Raw genomic sequence first — 25,130 nt, 5'->3', positions numbered from 1 at the left:
CACACATCACTCTCCACTGCACCTCCCGCACATCACTCTCCACTGCACCCCCGCACATCATTCTCCACTGCACCTCCCGCACATCACTCTCCACTGCACCTCCCACGCATCACTCTCCACTGCACCTCCCGCACATCACTCTCCACTGCACCTCCCGCACATCACTCTCCACTGCACCTCCCACACATCACTCTCCACTGCACCTCCCGCACATCACTCTCCACTGCACCTCCACACATCACTCTCCACTGCACCCCCACACATCACTCTCCACTGCACCTCCCACACATCACTCTCCACTGCACCTCCCGCACATCACTCTCCACTGCACCTCCCGCACATCACTCTCCACTGCACCTCCACACATCACTCTCCACTGCACCCCCACACATCACTCTCCACTGCACCTCCCACACATCACTCTCCACTGCACCCCCACACATCACTCTCCACTGCACCTCCCACACATCACTCTCCACTGCACCTCCCGCACATCATTCTCCACTGCACCCCCGCACATCATTCTCCACTGCACCTCCCGCACATCACTCTCCACTGCACCTCCCGCGCATCACTCTCCACTGCACCTCCCACACATCACTCTCCACTGCACCTCCACACATCACTCTCCACTGCACCTCCACACATCACTCTCCACTGCACCTCCCACACATCACTCTCCACTGCACCTCCACACATCACTCTCCACTGCACCTCCACACATCACTCTCCACTGCACCTCCCACACATCACTCTCCACTGCACCTCCACACATCACTCTCCACTGCACCTCCCACACATCACTCTCCACTGCACCCCCGCACATCACTCTCCACTGCACCTCCACACATCACTCTCCACTGCACCTCCCACACATCACTCTCCACTGCACCTCCCACACATCACTCTCCACTGCACCTCCCGCACATCATTCTCCACTGCACCCCCGCACATCATTCTCCACTGCACCTCCCGCACATCACTCTCCACTGCACCTCCCACGCATCACTTTCCACTGCACCTCCAGCACATCACTCTCCACTGCACCCCCACACATCACTCTCCACTGCACCTCCCACACATCACTCTCCACTGCACCTCCAGCACATCACTCTCCACTGCACCCCCACACATCACTCTCCACTGCACCTCCCACACATCACTCTCCACTGCACCTCCACACATCACTCTCCACTGCACCTCCCGCACATCACTCTCCACTGCACCTCCCACACATCACTCTCCACTGCACCTCCCGCACATCACTCTCCACTGCACCTCCCGCACATCACTCTCCACTGCACCTCCCGCACATCACTCTCCACTGCACCTCCACACATCACTCTCCACTGCACCTCCCGCACATCACTCTCCACTTGGAAGAGGATTCATATGGCGGCACCGCTCCGGACTGTTCTCCTCCATCACTCTGTGGCACAGAGTGCACTGCTTTTATTATCATGGGGTGGAATTTTCCTTTGAATAGCACATTAGAATAGCACATTAGAATAGTCAGCATTCCTTATTGAAGCCAAAGTCTCCCTTTTAGTCTGTTAGTTACTAGTGTTGGAAAATCAGGCAAATGGTAATGAAGCGTTCCGCTGGGTGGACTGGGTGAGAGCAGGGCTGTTTCCAGTATGGCTGCTCTATAGTGCCAGTCATCCAGGGACCTCAGCCACCTGCTCCCAGTCTCCAGTTAAACACTCTCCATGTGTGTAATTACCAAGTCAGGACCACACCAAAGCCTTCCTGACTGTGCAAACAGCCACAGAGCACGTCGGGCTTTGGGATGAATCATGCAATTGATATGCAAACTCGTTACCGACTTGTGATGCATGTATTCTGTTCAAAGTTAGCCAAATCAGTGGAATAAATGATGAGTTATGAATGCAAATGACCTGTGCAAACTTTTCATTCAGGCATAATGTATTCATTTAAATTAAAATTCAACGCAAAAAAAATTGATTCGTGTATGTGGAACAACTAGTTTACATAATGCTGACATCCCAACAGATACTACATGTGTGTCCGCCCATGGCTTGTGCCGAGCATTCCTCCCCACAGACGGCCTACAGGACAGATGACAGCGGGCACAGATCATCTCATCAGATCACTTGATTCCCACATGAGTTTGAATCTGTGGCCAGGAGGAGCAGTGCAGCACGAGAGGAACTGAGAAGCAGCACGTCTTTCTTGGACGTGGCTGCAAAACGTAATTGACCTGCATGGAGAGTTGCTTTTCCCCCTGCACAGCCCAATATGATTATTGCTGATTGGCCCATTACTGCAGTGGTTACAGATGTTCAACAAAGGCCCAGATAGGAGTTTATTTACAGAACACAGAAATCTTAGATTAGACATGAGATCATGCTGTAATGTCTGATGTTATTTTGCCTTTTTGCTGTGATACAAAGCATTTGATCAAATGTCGTAACCAAAACAGTTGCAGTATGTCATTCTTTTCACAGTGGAACTTAACTTAACTCATCTCTCTCTCTCTCTCTCTCTCTCTCTGCTCTGTTCATCCTCTCTCTCTCTCTCTCTCTCTCTCTGCCTCAGACTCCCTTGGTGGCCCATTCCCATCCACCTCCCACCGGTGTCACCACAAACCCAAGCGCTGCCTGCCCATCCAGTGTGCTGGTGTCGGTGGGCCTCTCGCCATGAGCCCGCTGCTCTTCCATCCAAATGCCAAGGGTTCCCAGATCGTCATGGACCTGGCCCAGAAGACGGTCAAGAGACAGGCCAGCTTCTGCAACGCCATCACCTTCAGCAACAGGCCCATAGCGCTGTATGAGCAAGTCCGCCTCAAGGTATCGTTTGTGTATCTTAATAAGGGAGTTTATCTTGGAGGTGGACGTAAAAGACTCTCACTCATTTGCAATCTAATTTCACTTGTGATATATTCTGACAATAATATATTTTCATACTATCTTGAAATAGTTCAGATTACACCCATAGAACGTATAATAAATATAGACGTAGCGCTACCGTGACGTCACCCATTGGCTTTTGGGCTCCCATTTTGAAGCCTCGAGCTTGGCATTTTCGAGCCACAAATGATGTGAACTTGTACAAGAAGACCCGCAATGCTATTGGCCCACGATCAGCAAGCTGCGTGATCACTGGACAGGTGACCTGTCAATTACGCCCCAAAAGCATAGTCTGCTTTATCGTCTATTTGACTCAAAATGGGACCATAATTGTCAAAACAAACATCCTGCTGTATTGAAGAAGACTTGAAACCAGGGATTGAGACTATAAACTCATGAAGTGTTCATTGAGCAATTCAAGTGAGAAGTCAGGTCATTTTGCCATCCGACTTCTTTTTGCAGCCAGTGGAGTTGCCCCCTGCAGGCCATTCGAAACAATGCAGGTTTAAGGCACTTCCACTTTGACTTCACACAGCTACCCCCTTGATTGCACCACTAGTACAGTATCAAGATGCTGTCACTTGATTCTAGAAAGCATAATTTATCTGCATATGTTTTCACTTTGGAAATATATTATATTATATATATATTTTTAAAGACTACAGATAAATATAAACAATACAGTGAATAAAGGTTAAGCAAAGACTTATGCAGACACAGACACACATGTGCAAAGCGCTCCTCTAGTCACCGCCTGATTAGACCGAACAGGTAAATCACTTGCCACAGTGTGAGGCTGTAAATAGCAGGTTATACTGTAGTTTGTGTTTGTTTAGATAATGTCAGGACAGGCTGTAAACCGGTCTTTCAACAAGACTGTTGGGGGTTGTGAAACCACAAGAGGAGATAAGACAAACTGGGATGCATATAATGCACTGAGCATTGCACATGAAATCATTCCATACAGTACGTTTCAGTTTCTAAACAAACAGATTGGCTATACCCCCGGGCAGATAACTCGCACCTGTCTTTCATTTTAAGCAGCGGTTCATAGTCAAACCATGCCCTCTTTGAACTCTAACTACTGCTTCATACTTTAAGCTAGAAACTCAATTCAAACTTTAAACAGGTCACCACATTTAGTACTTTCTCACTTTAATTCATCCTTTTCATATCTTTTGTACTTCTTGAGAAATTGCAGTTTAAGTTGTATACTTTCTTCCAGTTTGGAGTGCGTGATGTCACAATTCACTTTCCAGGCTGCACTTTTGACTAAAGAGCAGATAGCCGTGCTTCTTGTCGAATGGCAGGTGTCTTTGATTAAAAGTCAGCCATAGTTAATAATAAGCATCATTTAACCCAAAATATCGAGCAAATGTCCCATATTTTTTATAATACTGACAATAAAACCACAGTCTGTTCTCATCAGATCACTAAGAAGCAGTGCTGCTGGAGTGGGGCGCTGCGCCTGGGCTTCACCTCCAAAGACCCTTCCAGGATCAACCCGGACAACCTGCCCAAGTACGCCTGCCCCGACCTGGTCTCCCAGAGCGGCTTCTGGGCCAAGGCCCTGCCTGAGGAGTTTGCCAACGAGGGCAACGTCATCGCCTTTTGGGTGGACAAGAAGGGCCGTGTCTTCTACCGCATCAACGAGTCCAGCCCCATGCTGTTCTTCAGCGGGGTTCGCACTGCTGAGCCCCTCTGGGCCCTCATCGATGTTTACGGTCTAACTCGTGGAGTGCAGCTGCTAGGTAAGACGGGAGAACTGACACGAGTGTTCTGGAGAAGGATGTATAAGCAGGTGGCTGGATGTTCTGATAAGCACCACACACTGACTTCCAAAAGTCCATGAATAATATAGTGCCTAAGTCACAGGGGGCTAGGAAGTGAAATTTAACATTCATTTTTTTGTTGACTTTTTTTTGCTCTCCCATGGAAAAATGAATGGGCAGTGGTTTCACTCCCTGGGGTCCCCCCCCCCCCCAAAATAAATAAATAAATAAACAAATAAATAAATAAACAAAATAAATACCAGATTACCGTACATTAAACAATACTTCCAGTGACAACCACATCAGGCATTTTGGTATAAACCTTTTATCAGAGCATCAAGGATTTTGATTTTGATTTTTTTTTTTGCTGTGCCACCAATCTTCTTATTTCTTCTACCTATTTCTTCAATAGATTTTTTCTTTTCTTTTTGAAAGCCACAAGATGTTTTGGTGTGAATTCACAGTTTTTGGTGCTCATGTTCCATGTGTCCGTATGTGACAAAGCAGTAGGTCTTTTGAAGGTCCTTGTGTTGACTGTAAACACACTATCTCTGTGTACAGTAAAGCCCTCGGTGAAGCAATGAAGTAACGCTATCTATATCTGACCAATATTTGGCCCCCGTGTTTACGCAGCTAACAATGAGATGAAAGCAGTAGTGGAATGAGCCAGACCGCTGTGCATTATCGAGGCATGCTACGTAGCTTAGCATGCATACCACAAAGGCATAGCATAGGATAGTATGGCCTGGGCTTTGATGTGACCTAAGAGGGAATGTACATACCTCTTTTCCCTAGAGATCCAATGCAGTCATCCGCGCTCCTCGCGTAAAAATAGCCCTGGGGGGTCACATGTCATATAGATAGCACATTCGATCCTAATTGTGCACGGTGTTGATTGACATTGGTATCTCGCGGCTGGGTGGGGGGAGGGATGTTTTGTGACTCGAGTGGGGACCCATATTATATGTCTCTCCCGCCCCTTCCCAGTGCTTTTGCCCTGCAGATGACAAGTGCCACTGGACGTATATTGACAAACTCAACCCGCGGAGTCCTGTTGTCAAACCACATACAGGATAAATGACTGTATGCAGTGGGGGTGGGTGGGGGGGAGGTGAGGTTGCATTAGCAAAAAGAGGTAAATGGTAAATGGCCTGCATTTATATAGCGCTTTTATCCAAAGCGCTTTACAATCAGTAGGTATACATTCACCTATTCACACACCGATGGCGGCAGGCTACCACGCAGGGTGCTGGCACACCATCGGGAGCAATTTGGGGTTCAGTGTCTTGCCCAAGGACACTTCGACATGCAGACTGGAGGAGGCCGGGAATCGAACCACCAAAGCGATTAGTGGACGACCCGCTCTACCTCCTGAGCTACAGCCGCCAGAGGTCATGCAAAACAGAAGAAGCTTGAATGTCAATAGCAGAGGGCCAATCACAGAACATGCACTCATCCACCCCAAGCTTTGGTCTGATTGAAGGGTCTGTTAAGCATCTTTCTGGAAGATGTCTGACCCCTTTGTAAAGCTCTCCTCAGCGTTTAAGTCCGTTCCACTGTCTTTTCCAGTCAGGCCGTATGCAGAGCAGGAACTGCCGTTCCCCGGGGGGCCAGTTGACTGACATCTGCCCTCACAAATGGGGGCCTGCTCAGAGGGGCAGAACGCTACCGAAGGTTAAGATAGAAATGCATCCTCTAGACCCGACGCGGGGCCTTTGTGATGCTGAATGGGCAATTGTGTCAGTTCTATGCATCACGGATCTATCTGTAACGCTCCGTGAACCTTTCCCTCGTCCTCGGATAAGCCCTTTGGCTTTCACATCTGAGGCCTTTTCCTCGCTCTCGCTCCTTATTTTATCCTCACTCTCGCTCCTTATATTATCTTTGAATATCCATTTCCCCCCCGCCTCAGTCTCTCAATTACAGCCATAGCTTGGGAGATCATAGATCTGCAAGAGAAGCTGGGGAAAACGTAGCATTTTCTCTCTTCCTCCTTATTTTAGCTGACTTATTGTTGTCATCTTGCAATTTGCAAATCGATAGACGACAGACATTTATAAACGTGTAAATCTTTCAGTATGTGAATAGCCATCCTGGTGCGAATTTAGTTTAAGCCAGAAAGGCTTTGTTGGCTGCATACAGATATCTCCACTATCTTTAATTTTATTTGACTTTAATTTAGATCCTTTATTAGCTTCTTTCTCCAACTCTCCCTTCCCCACCCTCCAACCTAGACCTCTATTCTTCGTTGCTGTAATGACCAAATTCCCCCTCTGGGATCAATAAAAGTTCACATTCTCTTCATTTCAGCCTTTTTCAGCGGTGAGTTTGAGTTTTCATTGTGCCTCTATGGGAATACGCTAATCCTTGCTACATAAAGCCTGAATTAAATTCCAGCGCTACGCTAAGACGCTTTGCATCTGAAGGCTGTTTTCTCGACAGCTCCTGTGTACAGTATACTGAAGGCCTATCTTAATGTAAATTAGACTGGGACGTCTGTCCACTCAACAGGGATAAGGCTACACACGCATGCATGTAAACAAGCACGCTAGCTTACACACACTGCTGTGAAAAGCAGCTTCTAGTCCCCATTCAAATCAGCCCTTGCAGCTGTCTCGTGAAATCACCTTACATGATTCCCCTGGGGGCTCTCTTCGTTATGTTACACATTTTATTTAACTTAATGGCTCTTGTGTATATATGTCAGGATACGTTTTTTATTTATGCGCTGCAGTCACTTCTATACATGACATGTGTGTCCGTTTGTAGCACGGAATGTCTGTGTGTAGCATGAGGGGGCGGGGCTAGGGAAAAGGGGCCGTAGCTAGGGATAGGAAGGTGGTAGAGAGTCGGGATTCGAGGGGTGGGTAGAGGGAGTGGCTTGGGGGTGTGTGGGTGGTGGGAGGGGGGTTTGGGAAGGGGGGCGGGGCTAGGAAAAAGGTACCATAGTAGGAAGGTTTTACAGGTAAACATGACACATAGCAGAAATAATGTGATCACTTTTCCACAAAGCTTCTATATACATTTACTCAGATGACTGCTCCTAAAGCTGCACCGCTTACTTCAGCACCTGGGTGTGATTTTAGTTTTCGTACTTGTAGTCTGTGGTCATATTTTGCTTCGTCGTGACTAAGCGGAAGGCAGGTTTAGTCACAAATCTGTTTCTGGAAGTCAAAGGCAGGAGGTTATTAATGAGGATTACAGGAAAAATGACTTGGCTGAAGAAGCCAAAACAAAAAGACAATAAAACACTGCATGAGTTTAGCCAGGGAAGTTACTGTTGTTAAGTGTGTGCACTTCACAGCACATTACAGTTTCTCCTTTGTAAAACAAAGGTTGTAAGCGATATCATTTTGTGAGAGAGAATGCCAGACAGACCTGGCAAGACCTTCTCTTTTCACCCAGTGTTTTCGCACACGCTCAGTCGATGCCTACATCATGTGCCATTGTTCCTTGAGATTCATCATCTGGATACATCTCCAGGATGCCCCGCCCCCTAGTTGCCCCCGGTGACACTTTGATGCTGATTGAGGAAGACGTCGTGAAGGGGCCTGTATGACGTCGACATGGTTAAAACCATCCGGATCCGTGAACTCACATTCTGTTTGGTTTGGTGGATCCGTCTGGACTCGGAGTCATTTCATTGGGTGGAAGTAGCCAGTCCTTCAGCCAATCAGCATCGGATCCAGTCAAATCCAAATCCACTCGGAAGAACGGTGAAAAAGTATTTTCAGCCGAGAAGCTCCACTGTTGCATACTCCTCATGTTCTTGTTTAATTGTTGTTATTGAGTCTATTTCTGCAATAACTGCACATATGGCTGTTTAAACTTGATGAACTTTGACGCTACTGCTCGAAGCGGAAAGCCAGCATTACCGTTTTGCCAGCGGCATTCCTGATTGGCCGGTTACAATGTCAACTACGAGGCAGGTCCCTGATTGGCTAGTGCACTTTGTAAAAGCACCCACTCTGTCTGGCAGAGAGGCCAGACGGTCTAGCTAGTAGAACGAAAACACAACGTGAGTTCACGTGAGCGGAGGGTTTACCAGCCTAGTATGACGTGACAACCTGCAGGAGGAAACACTACAGAAATACATACTGCCGAGAATATCAGGCTGATTTACTGGTTTCACACCTCTGCTAGCGTGATGATAGCAGTTTAAGATCTTCCCCTCTCTCACCCTCCAGTCGCTAATTAAACTGTGACATGGCCTACTGTAAAGAATGATATTAACTCTTGGTATAAATCTCATAGCAGACAAGAGACAAGCACACATGCAGAGACACATGCATGCACACATACTACACAGAAGAGGCTAGCATGCCACGGGCCGTCTGGGTCGTGTAACGTTAGAAAGGCAGCGAGGTTTTCAAATCAAGCAGTGTTTTGTTTCTAATTACATCTAAAGTCTATCTACTGTATCTAACGTCAAGATGGTACATAATATAACATGTACATGTCAAATGTCAACGTTTTATTCTGGCGATTGGGTTGCACACACACCCATGCAGTGTATCTGACTGCAATGGCAGTGATTTACTTTCCATTCCTAACTCCTTTTGGGCACGATAAAAAAAACGTGGCTTCCTTGCAATAGCCATGAGATATCCGCATTTTTATGGTCCCGGAGAGAAAAGGTGCCAGATATGGTGACATCTCTGCTTCGGGCCCCCTAGGTAGTATAGGTGATTGACTGCACCTGGCCTTGAACTGGGCAAATACAATATTGCTGGGGTTCGGCAGAATCATCTTTAGGGCAGACTGACGCTGTCCCCATGGGCTTGAAAGCCAACAGGCCACAAAGGTTGTTTAATATATACCCATGTATGTCCTGGATACGGTTAGCTGTCACTCTTCGATGTACACACATACGGATACACACAGCAGGTCTGCAGTTGATATCGGGAGGGAGGCTGAGTAATCCCAGCTGTGGTGAAGCCAGCAGACTGTATGGGTGAGTCACAAACCTTTAATCAAGAGGGGCCCTCTGTGGGCCTTCATTCCCTGAAGAACAAGAGGACAAAGTCTGCCTGTTAAAGCCTGGAGGCTCCTGACACCTCTCTGTCGGGCTGACTCATTGGCTGAGCCAGCTGTCACCTCAACGAATCAAAGCACTTCCTTTAGTTCATTTATAACGTGGTGTCACGGAAGAACGGCAAAAATACGGGAATGAGGTGGAAAACACATGAGAGCTGCTGCTGACGGGCAGCACCGGCTCTGCGGTGAGTCCTCAGATGATGGGTGGAGTTTTACACGGTGGCTCTGCGGTGAGTCCTCAGGTGATGGGTGGAGTTTTACACGGTGGCTCTGCGGTGAGTCCTCAGGTGATGGGTGGAGTTACACGGTGGCTCTGCAGTGAGTCCTCAGGTGATGGGTGGAGTTTTACATGGTGGCTCTGCAGTGAGTCCTCAGGTGATGGGTGGAGTTTTACACGGCAGCTCTGCAGTGAGTCCTCAGGTGATGGGTGGAGTTACACGGTGGCTCTGCAGTGAGTCCTCAGGTGATGGGTGGAGTTTTACACGGCAGCTCTGCAGTGAGTCCTCAGGTGATGGGTGGAGTTACACGGTGGCTCTGCAGTGAGTCCTCAGGTGATGGGTGGAGTTTTACACGGTGACTCTGCAGTGAGTCCTCAGGTGATGGGTGGAGTTTTACATGGTGGCTCTGCAGTGAGTCCTCAGGTGATGGGTGGAGTTTTACACGGCAGCTCTGCAGTGAGTCCTCAGGTGATGGGTGGAGTTACACGGTGGCTCTGCAGTGAGTCCTCAGGTGATGGGTGGAGTTACACGGTGGCTCAGCAGTGAGTCCTCAGGTGATGGGTGGAGTTACACTGTGGCTCTGCGGTGAGTCCTCAGGTGATGGGTGGAGTTACACTGTGGCTCTGCGGTGAGTCCTCAGGTGATGGGTGGAGTTTTACGCGGCGGCTCTGCAGTGAGTCCTCAGGTGATGGGTGGAGTTTTACACGGCGGCTCTGCGGTGAGTCCTCAGGTGATGGGTGGAGTTACACTGTGGCTCTGCGGTGAGTCCTCAGGTGATGGGTGGAGTTACACGCTGGCTCTGCAGTGAGTCCTCCTCAGGTGATGGGTGGAGTTACACGGTGGCTCTTGACAACAGGATGAGAGCCGATTGCACCATCAGGAAGCAACAACATTTTGCTGTCACTCACAATGATTGACAGAGCGGCCCGGGCGATGAGAGAAGTCGTTCTATCGCATCGCTTTGGAAAGCAGGCTGCAGGCACGACTGCTTTGATCAAATCAAGCCCAAAATGTAATGGAGACTCTTGTCCAGGAGTCTGACACTGAAAGCTCAATGCTCTTTTGTGCTCTAAATTCCCCCTCTTCCTATAATGCATCTTGTGTGTATGCATGTACTGTATATATGATACCACAATCGCCACTTCTATGATGGCGCCGTGCATTGTTTGTTTCGCAGGACAAATCACCAGTGATTGCGGAATGCGCTTATGTGTAGAGATGACAGATGTGTGTGTGCGTGTGTGTGTGTGTGCGTGTGCGCGTGCGCGTGTGTGTGTGTGTGTGTTGTGTTCTAATCCTGAAACCAAAGTGCTTGAAATGAGAGTGAAACAATGTGTGGACGCTTGATGGATGAAGGTGCGGCGAGCCTGAGCCTCTTTGTTTGTGTCTTTGTCAGAACATGTCAGAGAAGGCGAGCTTATCTCTGACAGCGTGTCAGCCTGCGATGCAGGGTCGTCCCTCTGAAGCTCTCGCAGCAAGTCAACGTTGACAGAGCTGCTCAGGCAGGCCATGCCACCTCTGATAGAAAATCATATCTGCGTCATATGTAGCTTTCCCAGCTGCTTTGCTCAGAGGCAGGTTGAAGACGAGCACCGGCGGGCTCAGACGTTCCCTTTCACTTGTGATTTGCTGCGTGTAGGTTATGGCTGATATGCTATGATGCCTCATTCTCAAGTTGTCAAAATACAATACAGGCCTTGTCTGGACGCATTTCGTACTGAATTTGCTGAAGTCTGACGCTGTGTATCTTTCGTAGGGTTCGGGCCAGTGGGTTGGGCGATATGGTTGAAATCAATCAATCAATCAATCAATCAATCAATCAATCATTTATTTATTTCACTCTAGACCACAATTGTGGTGTGGAGTACATTACATGAAACATAAACAATATTGTTGTGCATGGTAAACAGCTAATACAACAGCTAATATCACGATAATCACAGCGATTTTTTTTTCCTGTATGGATGGCTTATGTATGCGAAATCTCGTTAAATCCAGTTGAACTGAATGTTAATGTTAGGTGTGATGTCAAACAAAATAGAAATAATAGTCATAAAAGTCATTCTTTATTCATTTTTTATTTTATTTTTTGTAAAGTTAGCTTGTTATCATCAATTTAAATGGCAGAATTGTGTCACAATATCCCAAAATCACCACATCATCACAATATGATTCCACTGAAAGACAATAAACAATGATTGAATTATCACCCAGCCCTAGTCTTTTCCATGTACTGTAACAATACTCAGTATAATGGCTCAGGTACTGTCGGGACTTCTTCAAGTCAACTTTGTAGCAGCAACGAGGTTACAACATTCCCTTTTCAAACACTGACATTTGGTCATTATTATGTGTGTGACTAGCAACTCAATCAGAACCAGCTGTAAAGCATTATCGTATTAACGCCACGTATTACTGACGTGAAATCTGGATCAAACCAGTTGGTCTGTTGGCATTATGGTGTAGGCCTCCCTCCGCCTGTTGGTGCAAAGTAAGATAAAAGAGGGGCGAGAGAGGAGACGAGTGTGAGAGAGAATGAAGACGAGTGGATTAACACAACCTTCATCATCAGTGATCATTGGCTGTTTGCATTTCCCCTGGCCGTGCCAAATGAGAATGTTGTCTTTGGCCCACGGCTTCACAGACACTAATTACCATCAGAAACTAATTGCACATCTAACGACAACGAGCAAAGCTTACCAAGGGACGAGATCAGACATTGTGTATTCCCAAGCCTGATTGTGAATGTCCAAGGAGTGTTACGGAGAAATCACCATTTGGAATGCTACTGGATTCTCCTCATAGTCTCTTGAATAAGTCCAAGAGATTGCAGTTATTTATTTTTCTACGTGTATCGTACACAGAATATTCAATAAAAAAAGTGCATGACTCAGAAGGTTTTGCACTTTTTGCCACTCATGTTTTGAAGTAATATGGAATGATAGAAGCGCATTAGGAATGTTTGTTACGTTATCCGGCCGAGAGAGAAAGATTCCCATACTCCAAGGGAGAAACCAACTACTTTTGGTCAAACGATTTGATTATTGCATAGGTTTGTCTCGCATCGGAGTTTGACTTGGCCGGACTGTGCGTCCCACTTAATATCGCAGGCCTTACGAGTCCCGATGCTTCAAACAGATCCTCCAACAATAATACATAAAGCAAAAGAATGGCGTAAATCTGACATTTCTTTGCACTCAATCAGGAAATGTAGTGGTTTTTGTGTTGTACATGCCAAAGCAAGCAAGCAAAGTGGATTTAGAAACTGTGTTTCTTGGCATAAATCTCCAACATAAATTTACCAACGGCTGTTCGGTCACAGTGCTCAAAAGGCTAAGAAGAATAAACCGATTTTGTATAATTTGGCAGTCGGAATCCGTTTTAGATTACCTTGGCAGAATATTTCAGTATGCTCATTTCCTGTTTAAAGAGGGGGGAAAAACAAGACATTACTAGAAATGATTCAATTTTTGAACTTTATCAGTAGTGAGAAAATACATTTTAGTGGAGGTAAACCAGAGCCGTGCCTCGCCAAAATGGATGTGGAGTTTCCTGATGTTGTTTTTCCTCGCTGGGTGTCTTTCCTGTGCTCTGCAGAGGACATTTGACCCATACTGCGCTTCCAAGCCACTCAAATATCCAGCCATGAAGGAGCGCCAGAGGAATCAACACCATAACTTAACTGTACCAGCCGGCCGATACACTTTTAGACAGAGACAAGAGGATGGCAACGAGAGTCACGCGCTTTGTGGATCTGATTGTTTGTTTACGACACAGTTCAGAGAAGGGGAACGGCCATCAGAAATACCATTCTGAAATTAGGCAGCTGTGTTACCTAATCATGTGCTGCGATTGAACGCTGCATGGATATAACCCACTTCTATTTCAAAAGCCACTTCTGTATTAATATCAATGGTGTGCGCATGTGGTGAGAGTGGCATTCTTCTCCCAATAAGAAATGCTTAGCCTCATATCAGCATGCTGGAGCACAGAGGAGGGCTTTGATGTAAGAACCTTATGATGGAGGCTTGCGTCTGGGCGTGCTGATTGGTGGAGAAGGGGCGTGGCAGGCTACATTCTGCCCATGACCTCAGGACCAGGGCTTTTGTGACTTAGCGGGCATGTTGCCTGGCTCTTTGTTTGGGCCATGTGTCGCCCCGGGAGCCTGCCGCCCTCTCCAAAAAGCCCGGGTTCAAAGCTGCCGTGCCCAAGCCCATCAGGGACTGGGGATTGGGCCAGCGCCAGGGAATAGAGAGCATCTCAAACATCCTGCACAAAGACCCTTCTGCCTCTCCTCTCCTCTCCTCCCTCTCTCTGTCTCTGTCTCTGTCTCTCTCGCTCTCGCAGTTGTTTTTATCCCTCAGATCCTCACTCGCTTTGGCCAGTCGGTCCACTTTTCTCACTTCTCACTCTTCTTCTCGCTCCATGCTCCTTCTGTTCCTCACAAAGTCTGGTGCTCTCTGCTCATTCCCCTCCTGGCCTATCCCATCTGTACAGCTCTCTGTACATCTGAATATACTCTCCTCTACTCTCTGGCTTTTGTCTCCTCCTATGTGCTCTCGTCTCCTCTGCTGCATATCCTTTCCTTCTCCTCTCTTACAGTATTCTTTTCCTCGACTTTCTACTCCTCTCATCCTCTCTGCTCTCATTCTGCTTCCAGTCTTCTCCCTTCTTCCAGCCTGTTCACCAGAACAAAATGTCAGCATTGTATGCAATCCACAGATGGGGAGAATATGAAAACTTCTGAACCAAAATAATATGAAAACTTCTGAACCAAAATATCACGTTTGTAGATACGTGAATTGTATTAACATTAAACACGTCATAGAGTCTGCTATTTAAACAGCACGGAGGCCAGTAAAGTTGTGTTTCTTGCCTAAACATAACCAAAGTTGTTTTATTTGCATTTACCGTAGGAAAGGCAGCAATGCTTTCAAATTAACTGCCATTTTGTTTCCAATTTAATTTAAAAACAATGAATTTGCCGATGTTTTGCTTCAAATTGATGTTGATATTCTACATGTCCCTGCTTTTCAGACACACGTAAAATGCCAACATTTTATAATGGCGACTGTGTTGCAGCCTTCTTCTTTCTCAGTCGTGTTCTAAATTGGAGCGTTTCAGTCTCAGATCTCTGCTTCCTTTTGCTCGTCCTGCTCGTCTCAGTTCCCTCCACCCATTTGCTGACATCGGATGAGCCCCTCCAGAGACTATGGATAAGCCCTGTGAGATAGATTGTGTGTCCATGTATGCGCACGTGTGTGTGTGTGTGTGTGTGTGTGTGTGTGTGTGTGTGCGTGCATGCGTGTGCGTGTGCGTGCGTGCTCGCGTGCGTGTTTGTGTGTGTGTGTGTGAGAGAGAGAGAGAGAGAGAGAGAGAGCAAAAGACTCAGCTGTAAATCCCTCCTCCCCCTCCAGCCCTGGCTGAAACTCCTGGCACGTTCCGTCTGCTGGAGCTATATCTAAAGCCACTAAGCCAGCCTCTCCCTCTATCTAGCTGTCCATGCACAGCGTTAGCTAACCTGCTTCATGGCTAACCTCTCCATGCACAGCGTTAGCTAACCTGCTTCACGGCTAACCTCTCCATGTACAGCGTTAGCTAACCTGCTTCACGGCTAACCTCTCCATGCACAGCGTTAGCTAACCTACTTCACGGCTAACCTCTCCATGCACAGCATTAGCTAACCTGCTTCACGGCTAACCTCTCCGTGCATAGCATTAGCTAACCTGCTTCATGGCTAACTCTCCCATTGGGCCAATGGGAGAGTTATTCACGAATGTGAATAACTTTTATGACTTTTGGAACGTAAATGCGTTTTTCATAAAACGCTTCAAAAGGCATACTGTAAAAGTTATTCACGTTTGTGAAGAGTATCATGCTGAACCCAAATTCGTGTTCCCATAAACTTTTGTTAACCACAGACCTTATTTTATGCAATTAAGTGAAATCCCCATTCTAAAACCCCATAGACTTTTCCACTGAAGAACCAAATGGCGGCGATTTCTGGATAAAGCCTAAAAAAATACGTCATCCCTGCGGTACTCTATGGATTAGTCCAACAGGTGCTTCATTATTCTAATGAAAAAACACTCAAAGGAGAAGCTGAAAAATGGCTTCCAATAATGAAAGAGCTTAATACAGAGCTGACACATACCCCCCCCCCCCCCCCCATGAATGAATTAATAGTTGGACCCAACAGGTGCAACGTTTGAAATTAAATCAAAAGCAATTGAATTTGCATGGAGAGTTGTAGTCTTTAATCCACCCCCACTCACAGCGTCTGCAGCTGCATCTTCCATGCATGGCCCCATTACAGTGACTTCCTACCAGGCACGATTGAGAACACACACTGTTCGCCGCTCCTTTCAGGCCTGGGCCAATGGGAGAGCACATCTGTGAGGGGTGTATTTGAAAGGGACCAATGGGAGAGCACATCTGTGAGTGGTGTATTTGAAAGGGACCAATAGGACAAAGGGCCTGTATCTGCATAAAACGCAGGTGCACCACGATTAGCGGGCAGCAGCTGGTGAGGTCCCAAACGGACACAGATACACACTCAACGCGGACACACACACACACCAAACACAGCACACAAAACACACACACACACACACGCACACACACACACACACACACACACACACACACACACACACACACACACACACACACACACACACACACACACAAGCAGTTTTGTTTTGTTCAAATGCACAATAAATGTTATACCCTAACCCTTTCCTTCCTCCGTCTGTCCTCCAAGCTAACAACGACGCATTAAGAGCAAATACTGGATAGTCTTTGATTGGGGGGGGTAGGGGTACACAAACCCTAATATGGTTGAAATGACTGCTCTTTAGAACCCTCTGAAAAGCTTTTGAAAGTAACTGATAGACAGAGGAATCAATTGTGTGAATTGTGAATCAATCACTGTGTGCGTCGGTTTGTGATACAGAGAGTTAGATGTTGCACTCCTCTTGTCACAGGCAGCCATCCCTCCCGTCCTGGCCTCTCTGTCTGCCATCATCGATCTCGTCTCCTCCTCCGTCGCTCTCCCTCGAGACGTGCCTCCATCCTCTCCTCCTCTCCTCCTCCATCGCTCTCCCTAGAGACGTGCCTTCATCCTCTCCTCCTCTCCTCCTCCGTTGCTCTACCTAGAGACGTGCCTTCATCCTCTCCTCCTCTCCTCCTCCATCGCTCTCCCTAGAGACGTGCCTTCATCCTCTCCTCCTCTCCTCCGTCGCTCTCCCTCGAGACGTGCCTTCATCCTCTCCTCAGCTCCTCCTCCTCCTCCTCCTGCATTTGGAGGTCCTGCAACATAGTCTATCCCCACCTAATCCAATTTAGGATGGAGCAATGGGCAGCAAAGAAACGACACACACACACACACACACACACACACACACACAGCTCTGTTTGATGATGTCATTGAAACTCCCCGCAATAATGTGATTTGAGTGGGCTGCCGATGGCTCAGCATTAGATTGGCTTTGTGGCTTAGCGGTTAGCATGCCTGCTCTTCGCTCTATGGCCAATGAAGGAGAGAGAGGCCTTCTTCCCTAATCATCAGCCCACCAGAGCCCAATCTGAGGCTCCAACCACATTAAGATTTCTCCACCTCGTTAAGGCTTTCCCCTCAGCATATGGCCGTATGGGGAAAACGGCGTCAAACCAGGAAATGAAGTTCCTCGGCGATTATTGAGCTGTTCAATTACAGCTTAACATGATGGTAAGTTGCCCCGGCTCTGTTCATTTCCATAGCCCGTCCTTTGAATTCTTCCCAGGGTGTTCAGAGAGCTGGGAGAGTCCATAGGGGGAAGTGAATGTGGAGGAGATGAAATCAGAGGCGGTGCGCTCGCTCGTCTTCATTCTGCGAGCCTCGGGGACTGACGGTACACTGCTGCCCACCTCTGTGGGGACAGACAGGTGTTTAACGGTCGATTAGCAGTCTCTGAGAGCTGTCCGCAGCACCAAAGGCACTGTCCTCTCAATTTGATGCCTCTCAAAAAGATCAATTAGCACAATTACACGGGCCTTAGTTCCATTAAACATGAATCGCGCACGCGTTGTGCTCCGCGGGTTAGCGGCTAACGTTTATTGACAGCTGACATGACTTTGAGGGGTCTCGGCTTCGTACTGTATTGAGGGCTGATCAGCGGTGACGTGTAAAATCAGACACGTCGACTCACCGGATCAAACACGGGCACATCTCTGTCTTCGCTACTTCTGCAGTTTCACACTTGCAACATGATATGATATGTCAGCCATAGCCTTTGTAGATGCCTAGTAAGTATTCACTCCTACTCCTCCTAGGCTGGATTCATTGATGTGGTCTTAGTTAAGATGTGGAGCTGGATCGTGGATCCTGGAGTGACTTATCCAGTGATAGTAGCTTGTCAAGCCTGTCTGTAATCTCCTTAGGCAGCAGCATGAGAGTAGATACGGCCCTAATCTGGCTGACTTGGTCAACCCAACAAGCTTGCATGCATGCCCCCCATGAATCGTGATTCATACATGAATTACATTAATAAACCATGTCGATGTAGCAGCACTAATCTCATCACTGCAACATTTCGTCAGCTTTGTACTGCAGATTAGCAACAAAATCCAGCGAAATCTATTTGCTCTTGAGTAAGAAAATAGAAATGTCAAACTATTCATGTCTGAGCCAGCAAAACATGTGCTTTCTGTCGGGCTGTCATGAATCCATCTCCCTGTGGTTGGGGTTGCCTTCAGCTGAGTGGGGAGTCCTGGTAAGAGGCTTGGCGGGTCTGTTTTCACTGTTGCAGTGTACGCTTGGTGGCAGGCGGGCGGGTCTGTTTTCACTGTTGCAGTGTACGCTTGGTGGCAGGCGGGCGGTTCTGTTTTCACTGTTGCAGTGTACGCTTGGTGGCAGGCGGGCGGGTCTGTTGTCACTGTTGCAGTGTACGCTTGGTGGCAGGCGGGCGGGTCTGTTGTCACTGTTGCAGTGTACGCTTGGTGGCAGGCGGGCGGGTCTGTTTTCACTGTTGCAGTGTACGCTTGGTGGCAGGCGGGCGGTCCCAGAGTGCTGGTAATTGAGGCTAAGAGATTTATCTGGAGTCACGACCCCGACCTGTGGAGCAGGCTCTCAGGGCCGGCTCAGATAGAGGACGGGTGCTCTGCTGAGCGGGACTGGAGAGACTCTCCAGAGAGTCAGTTAGCGGCTGCCCACTGTCTTTCATCCTCCCCTCCCCACCCCGCTCTGTCTCCCTCACCTCTGGCTTTGACTGATGGGGGTCCGCAGTATCGCCATAACCTCCTCCCTGGGGGGGAGAGTAGGTCATTTTTGTTTTCTTCTCGCATGGTCACACATAGATCCACACACACGCACGCATACACACACACACACACACACGCACGCACGCACGCACGCAGCCACACACACAATGACACACACCCAGACAGTCCTCCCCCTCAGCAGTAATGGGCAGCTTCGTGTCTGTAAACCCCCCGGTCTGAGTAGCAGAGGGTCCCTCTCAGGACGCCAGCCAGGCTAATTTTACCTCCGCCACCGGGAGGCGATGGGGAGGAGGGGGAGAGGGAGGGCACATTTAGAGGTGTTATTTTGAGCGGCCCTGTCAAGGCGTAGGATGAGACACTGTAAGCAACCTGCGGCCTGATCTACTCAAAGGCTATCGTGTGTGTGTGTGTGTGTGTGTGTGTGTGTGTGTGTGTGTGTGTGTGTGTGTGTGTGTGTGTGTGTGCGTGCGTGCGTGCGTGTGTGTGAGTGAGCGCATCACCACTCCACTACCCTTGCTATTAGCCAGTGTGAGGGGAGACGTGTACTGTATTGGCAGATATAAATGGCCCTCCGTAGAGAGATACTGTACTATGGAGTGCAAGGAATGCAGGCTGTAGGGAGAGGCTGGACGTGCACGCTCGCGCCTGCACACGCACACACACACACACACACACACACACACACGCACACACACACACACACACACACACACACACACACACACACACACACACACACACACACACATATGTGCATGCATACATACACATGCGCATTCAATTTAATTTCTTTGAAACTTAATTGATCCCATAAAGCCATTACTTCTTACATGAAATTAGCTGATCCAGCGCTGCACATATATTGGAGCAATCAACCACAATTTTTACCTTCTTTCTCTCCTCCCCTCTCCAGACAGCGAGCTGGTTCCTCCCGACTGCCTGCGCCCACGCTCCTTCACCACCGTGCGCTCCTCCTCTCTGCGGCGCGAGGCGGACGACTCCCGCCTGTCCGTCAGCCTTTGTGACCTCAACCTGCAGCAGGAGGACGGAGGCCCCGCCCACAGCCATGCCCACCGCCACACCCTGCACCTGGCCTCCGCCTCCTCCTCGTCCACCTGCCCCATCCCGCAGAACTCCCTCAACTCCCAGCAGTCCTCCCTGCTGCCCGGCGCCCTGGAGTCCGACCTGCACTTCCATCAGCTGCGCGGCGCCCACATCAAGACCCTGGATGAGCAGACGGTGGCGCGCTCCGAGCACGCGCGCGAGGAGCGCACGCTGGTCTTCACCGACCGGGCCCCTGCGCACCGGAGAGACCGTGTTCATCAAGGTAGGGCCGGGCAACGTAGCGATATTATGTCAAGGTCGTGATATGAGAATAGATATCGTCTTAGATTTCGGATATGGTAATATCGTGATATGACATAAAGTGTGTTGTCTTTTCCTGGTTTTAAAGGCTGTGTTAACAGTAAAGTGACATAATTTTTGGAACTTAACAGACTGTTCTAGCTATTGTATGATTTGCCTTTACCCACAAAATCCTAAAATAAATGAATAATAATCAATTATTCTGTGAACGCACTAGTTCACTAGTTCCCATTTTATTTTGATCACAGTCTTGTTTTACTAAAGTGCTTGTGACATCTCGCATGTGGCTTTGACTTACAACTGAACATTTAGCCCGCTACAAAATACCAAGATACCTACTGTATATCGCCATTCAGCCTAAAAAATACTGATATATGATTTTTGGATCCATGTCTCCCAGCGCTAGTTTTACTGTTCAGTAACTTGCATGTGAAAAAGAATTGTGATAAGATTGCGGATCGTGATCGCGCCTGAAAAAAGAATCCATATCGCCCACCCCTACATCAAGGTCACCAAGTCCAGCCCGGCACGCACCGGCTCGCTGTCCTACGGCGTGACGTCCTGCGACCCGGCCGTGCTGCGGCCCAGCGACCTGCCCTACAACCCCGAGGCGCTGGTGGACAGGAAGGAGTTCTGGGCGGTGTGTCGCGTGCCCACGCCCATCCAGAGCAGCGACATCCTGGGCTTCTTGGTCAACCAGGAAGGGGAGGTCATCCTCAGCCACAACGGCACCAACGTGGGCATGCAGGTGTGCGTGGACAACTCCCGCCCCCTCTGGATGTTCTTCGGTCTGCACGGTGCCGTCACTCAGCTGAGGATTCTGGGTAAGTGAGCGCAACGTACATCCCACACAAGTTAGTACACGAGTGTCCTACTGTAAGTCAGTGATTTCAGATCAAGACCCCCGAAGTTAGTCCACATTAGAGTCATGGACCCCCATTTGATGAGATTTTGTCTCTCGGACTCTCAGATGTTTTATTGTTAGATATGATTGTATCCAGAATTCCATGACTACCTGTATTGTAGGTACTGTTATCAAAACAGTCATTCTTCTACATTCTCTAATTGTGCTAATAACTTCTTGTAAAAGGAATAATGGTGCTGTTTAACAGTTCATTCATTTGCTGGGGACCCCCTGGAACCCCCTCGATGACCCCTGGTGGTTCCCCCGGACCGCATGTGGAGAACCACCGTAACCTAAGTAGTGTCGTAAACGCCCTTGGTGCTTTTTCACATGCTTTACTGTGGGAATTAATCCCACTGGAAATCTGATCTCTGGTGGAAATAACCATCCTTTTAGCCCAGTAATCAATGGCAGGTCAGGAACTTACAGATTAGGATATTGATCTTCATTTGGCAGCTCGACTGTTGCTGAAAGCTCTCAGCTCCGCTCTTAATCCACTTACTCCCTGGGGTTGAAATCTATTTGTGTGAAGTGTCGAGTATTCTGACACTCAGCGTATCAACAGTATGGCAATTCAGACAAACTGCCTCTCGCCCAATAGGAATGAAGGCTACAGGGTCGTGACCAGAAACCATAGGTCTGCTACAGGAGTGCAGATTTACGTGCAGCACTCTGTTATGACTTTGTTTGGCACGGTGCTTACAGCAGATGTCTCGAGGCAGGAAGCACCTATATACACTCCGAGGATCAGCGAGAAAAAGTAGACGCTCCCTCATGACCCGGGGAAGCTGCAAAACAGGAAGCGAGCGCGTGGAGGTAGAGAGGGAGACCGCGGGGCGGGGGGGGGGCTGTGACCTGCGCACAGCGGGGGACGACATGGTGTCTCAGTGGGGCGGACACTTTGGGCGCCAGCGGCGTGCCGAGCCACCTGACGCTTGTTTACCCTTGGCATCTCTACACAGGGAGCATGAAAAGAGGAAAACAGGCTGCAACAGGGTATCATTAGGAATCCATTGACAATAGCGTTTATTCCACGCTCAGCGCTCAGAGATCTGCCAAAGAAAATTGGTGGAATCTCTAAATTACAACCCCACCCTCAAACAGACACACACACACACACACACACATACACACACACACACACACACACACACACACACACACACACACACACACACACACACACACACACACACACACACACACACACACAGGCACATTAACGCTGGGGGCGTCCGGGTAGTGTAGTGGTACTGTAGATCCCCTGCCTACCAACACAAGGGTTCCAGGTTCATGCCCCGTGTGCATGGCCTCCGGCTGTCAGGCGTCCATAGAGGCATGATTGGCTGTGTCTGCGGGTGGGAACCAGGACAAGGGTATGTGTCTTGGTCGCTGCACTATAGTGCCTCCTGTGTTCGGGGGGGGAGGGGAACCAGGGGGAATAGCGTGATCCTCCCACGTGCCACGCCCTGCCGGTGAAAAGAAGCGACTGGCAACTGCACATGTATCAGAGGAAGCATGTGCTCATCTGCAACTCTCCCCAGGTCTGCAGAGGGGATGGAACAACAACCGGGACAGCTCGGCAGGGGGAATTGAACAAAGTACAATTGGAGTAAGGGGACGTGTTTGTGGGCCGTATAATGCAGATCGGCACGTGCAGCGGTGGAGGCTGTCTTCTCCGAACGGACCAATTATCAGTGGAAGGAAGCAGAGCAGCTCCAGAACAGAACCGGGCCCTTCCAAACTAAGTGACACAGCCTAATTGTTTGTCTGGAGGACGAGCGGTCTATAAATATAACAGGCTTTTATGTCTCCGTGACGGCAGAGGAGAAGGAGGGAAGGAAGGAGAGGTTAAAAGAGGTCAGAGGGGGGAATTTACTTTAACTAGACATGCTTTGAGGGCCTGTGAGCTTAATGGCAGAGAGAGAGAGAGAGAGAGAGAGAGAGAGAGAGAGAGAGAGAGAGAGAGAGAGAGAGAGAGAGAGAGAGAGAGAGAGAGAGAGAGAGAGAGAGAGAGAGAGAGAGAGAGAGAGAGAGAGAGAGATCCTCTTCTCAGCATTGTGAAATAATAATTATACAAAATGTGTATTTATATAGCACTTATCTTAACAAAGTTACAAAGTGCTACAAAGTTACAAAGTGCTGAACACCAAAAGATTAAAACAATGACATCAAATAACTAAAATAAACAGCATAGAAAACACGGGACAGTGGACGGAGAATAAAACAATTAGAAAAGTCAAGTTTAAAAATGTATGTTTTCCACTGGGATTTAGATGCGGCGACAGACTCGGCCCTTCTATATCAGTTCATACGATTTGGTCAGTTACCCCTTTTGTTAAAGTAATGCGTCGAAAAGTTTAGAGGTCAAAATGGTCGCGCCCCTCTTTGCCCGTTAAGCCACAGTCCTCTGGACTAATGCTCCGCTCTCCTTTATCTCCACCCACTTGCACTGACAACACAGCAGCCATGACAGCCCCGTCAATACAAATCACGCTGTCTGACCCCTCATACTGCTGATGTATTGATAACCGCTCTACACATGTAATCAATTTAGGAAATGCCAAGATAGCAGAAAATCACCCCCCACGGACATGCTGTGTCCTCTTCTCCTTCCATTGATTTCCTTCCTTTTGGGTTGCTATGGTGACCTTGATGTTTGACACAACAAAACGTATCCTTGGTGCTACGCAGCATTGCTTAGGTTTGGTAGGATGACGGAGGGATCACCTGACTGACCGTTGAAATCAAACGCTGCCTGGGGAAAACAGAGCAGCGTGTGCCGTGTGTGCCTCTGTGCTGTTTACCGTCATTAACTGACACCAGAGAGCTTTGGCAGATGCAACAAAACAGGAACAGCAGAACAATGAAACCGGTCTGAGGTGCATCTCCTTATCGCTGGAGATCTAGGAATTCCCACCCGCCGCGGCCAGAGCGTGAATCATCTTTACGTTCCGGAGTGCTTTGAATTAGGAAGTGCCTCTTCTTATCGGGCAGCTGCCATTGGGGCCCCGTGTGTTCCGCTTGGAGGGAGGGATAGTAAAGTGAGGCAGTGGCTGTTTGTGTGGATCACCAACATGACGTCGACTACAAGCTCAGCTCTCAGGATGCCTGCAGGATGGCATGAGAACAAGCCCTCTCACTTCAGACAAAGCACACCTGTCTGATAGGAGCAGGCATACTCCAACTAATGCATCAGTTCAGTCAAGAGCCCGTGGACGGAGGAACTAGTAATAGTAGTAGCTTATTCATCTCATCTTTTTGAATCAAAATAGTAGAATTTCTTTTTATTCTTTGCTTTTTAAGAAGTAGAAATTGAAGGAGGGTATTACATAGAATGTATTAGGGATGGTTCGATATGCTTATGTCACCATACAGTACGATTCGATATGCGACATGGGATTCATGATTCGATACAATCACAATACTAATGAATAATAATAATATAATGAATAAAAATATAAAATGGTTACTGCATAATTTCATGTGTGTTATTTCACACTTTTGATGTCTTTTACTATTATCAAAAATGTGGAAAATAGTAAAAAAAGAAAAAGGGGGTTGTAGTGGTCGAAAGTATGACTGTGAAGAATTATGTTCATTTCTGAGACACAAATCTTTCTGGCAATGACATTGGCTTTCTATAATGTAGAAAACAATTTAAAATGTCAACGGCAATATTTTTTTCTGCTCCACGATACGT

At 48.0% G+C, this 25,130-nt stretch overlaps 1 protein-coding gene across 1 annotated transcript in view; it reads left to right on the top strand.

The window, feature by feature from the left end:
* Window positions 1-25,130, top strand: part of neurl1aa (neuralized E3 ubiquitin protein ligase 1Aa) — a 58,549-nt gene that overhangs the window by 19,489 nt on the left and 13,930 nt on the right. Inside the window, 5 exon segments of the mRNA XM_083655701.1 lie at window positions 2,560-2,810; window positions 4,300-4,621; window positions 20,072-20,451; window positions 20,453-20,485; window positions 21,032-21,347. Of these exon segments, the coding sequence (XP_083511827.1) occupies window positions 2,560-2,810; window positions 4,300-4,621; window positions 20,072-20,451; window positions 20,453-20,485; window positions 21,032-21,347 (1,302 nt within the window).

Source organism: Poromitra crassiceps, assembly GCF_964638095.1.
Source record: "Poromitra crassiceps genome assembly, chromosome: 19".
Lineage (NCBI taxonomy): Eukaryota > Metazoa > Chordata > Actinopteri > Beryciformes > Melamphaidae > Poromitra > Poromitra crassiceps.
This window is presented reverse-complemented; position numbering and strand designations above follow the sequence as displayed.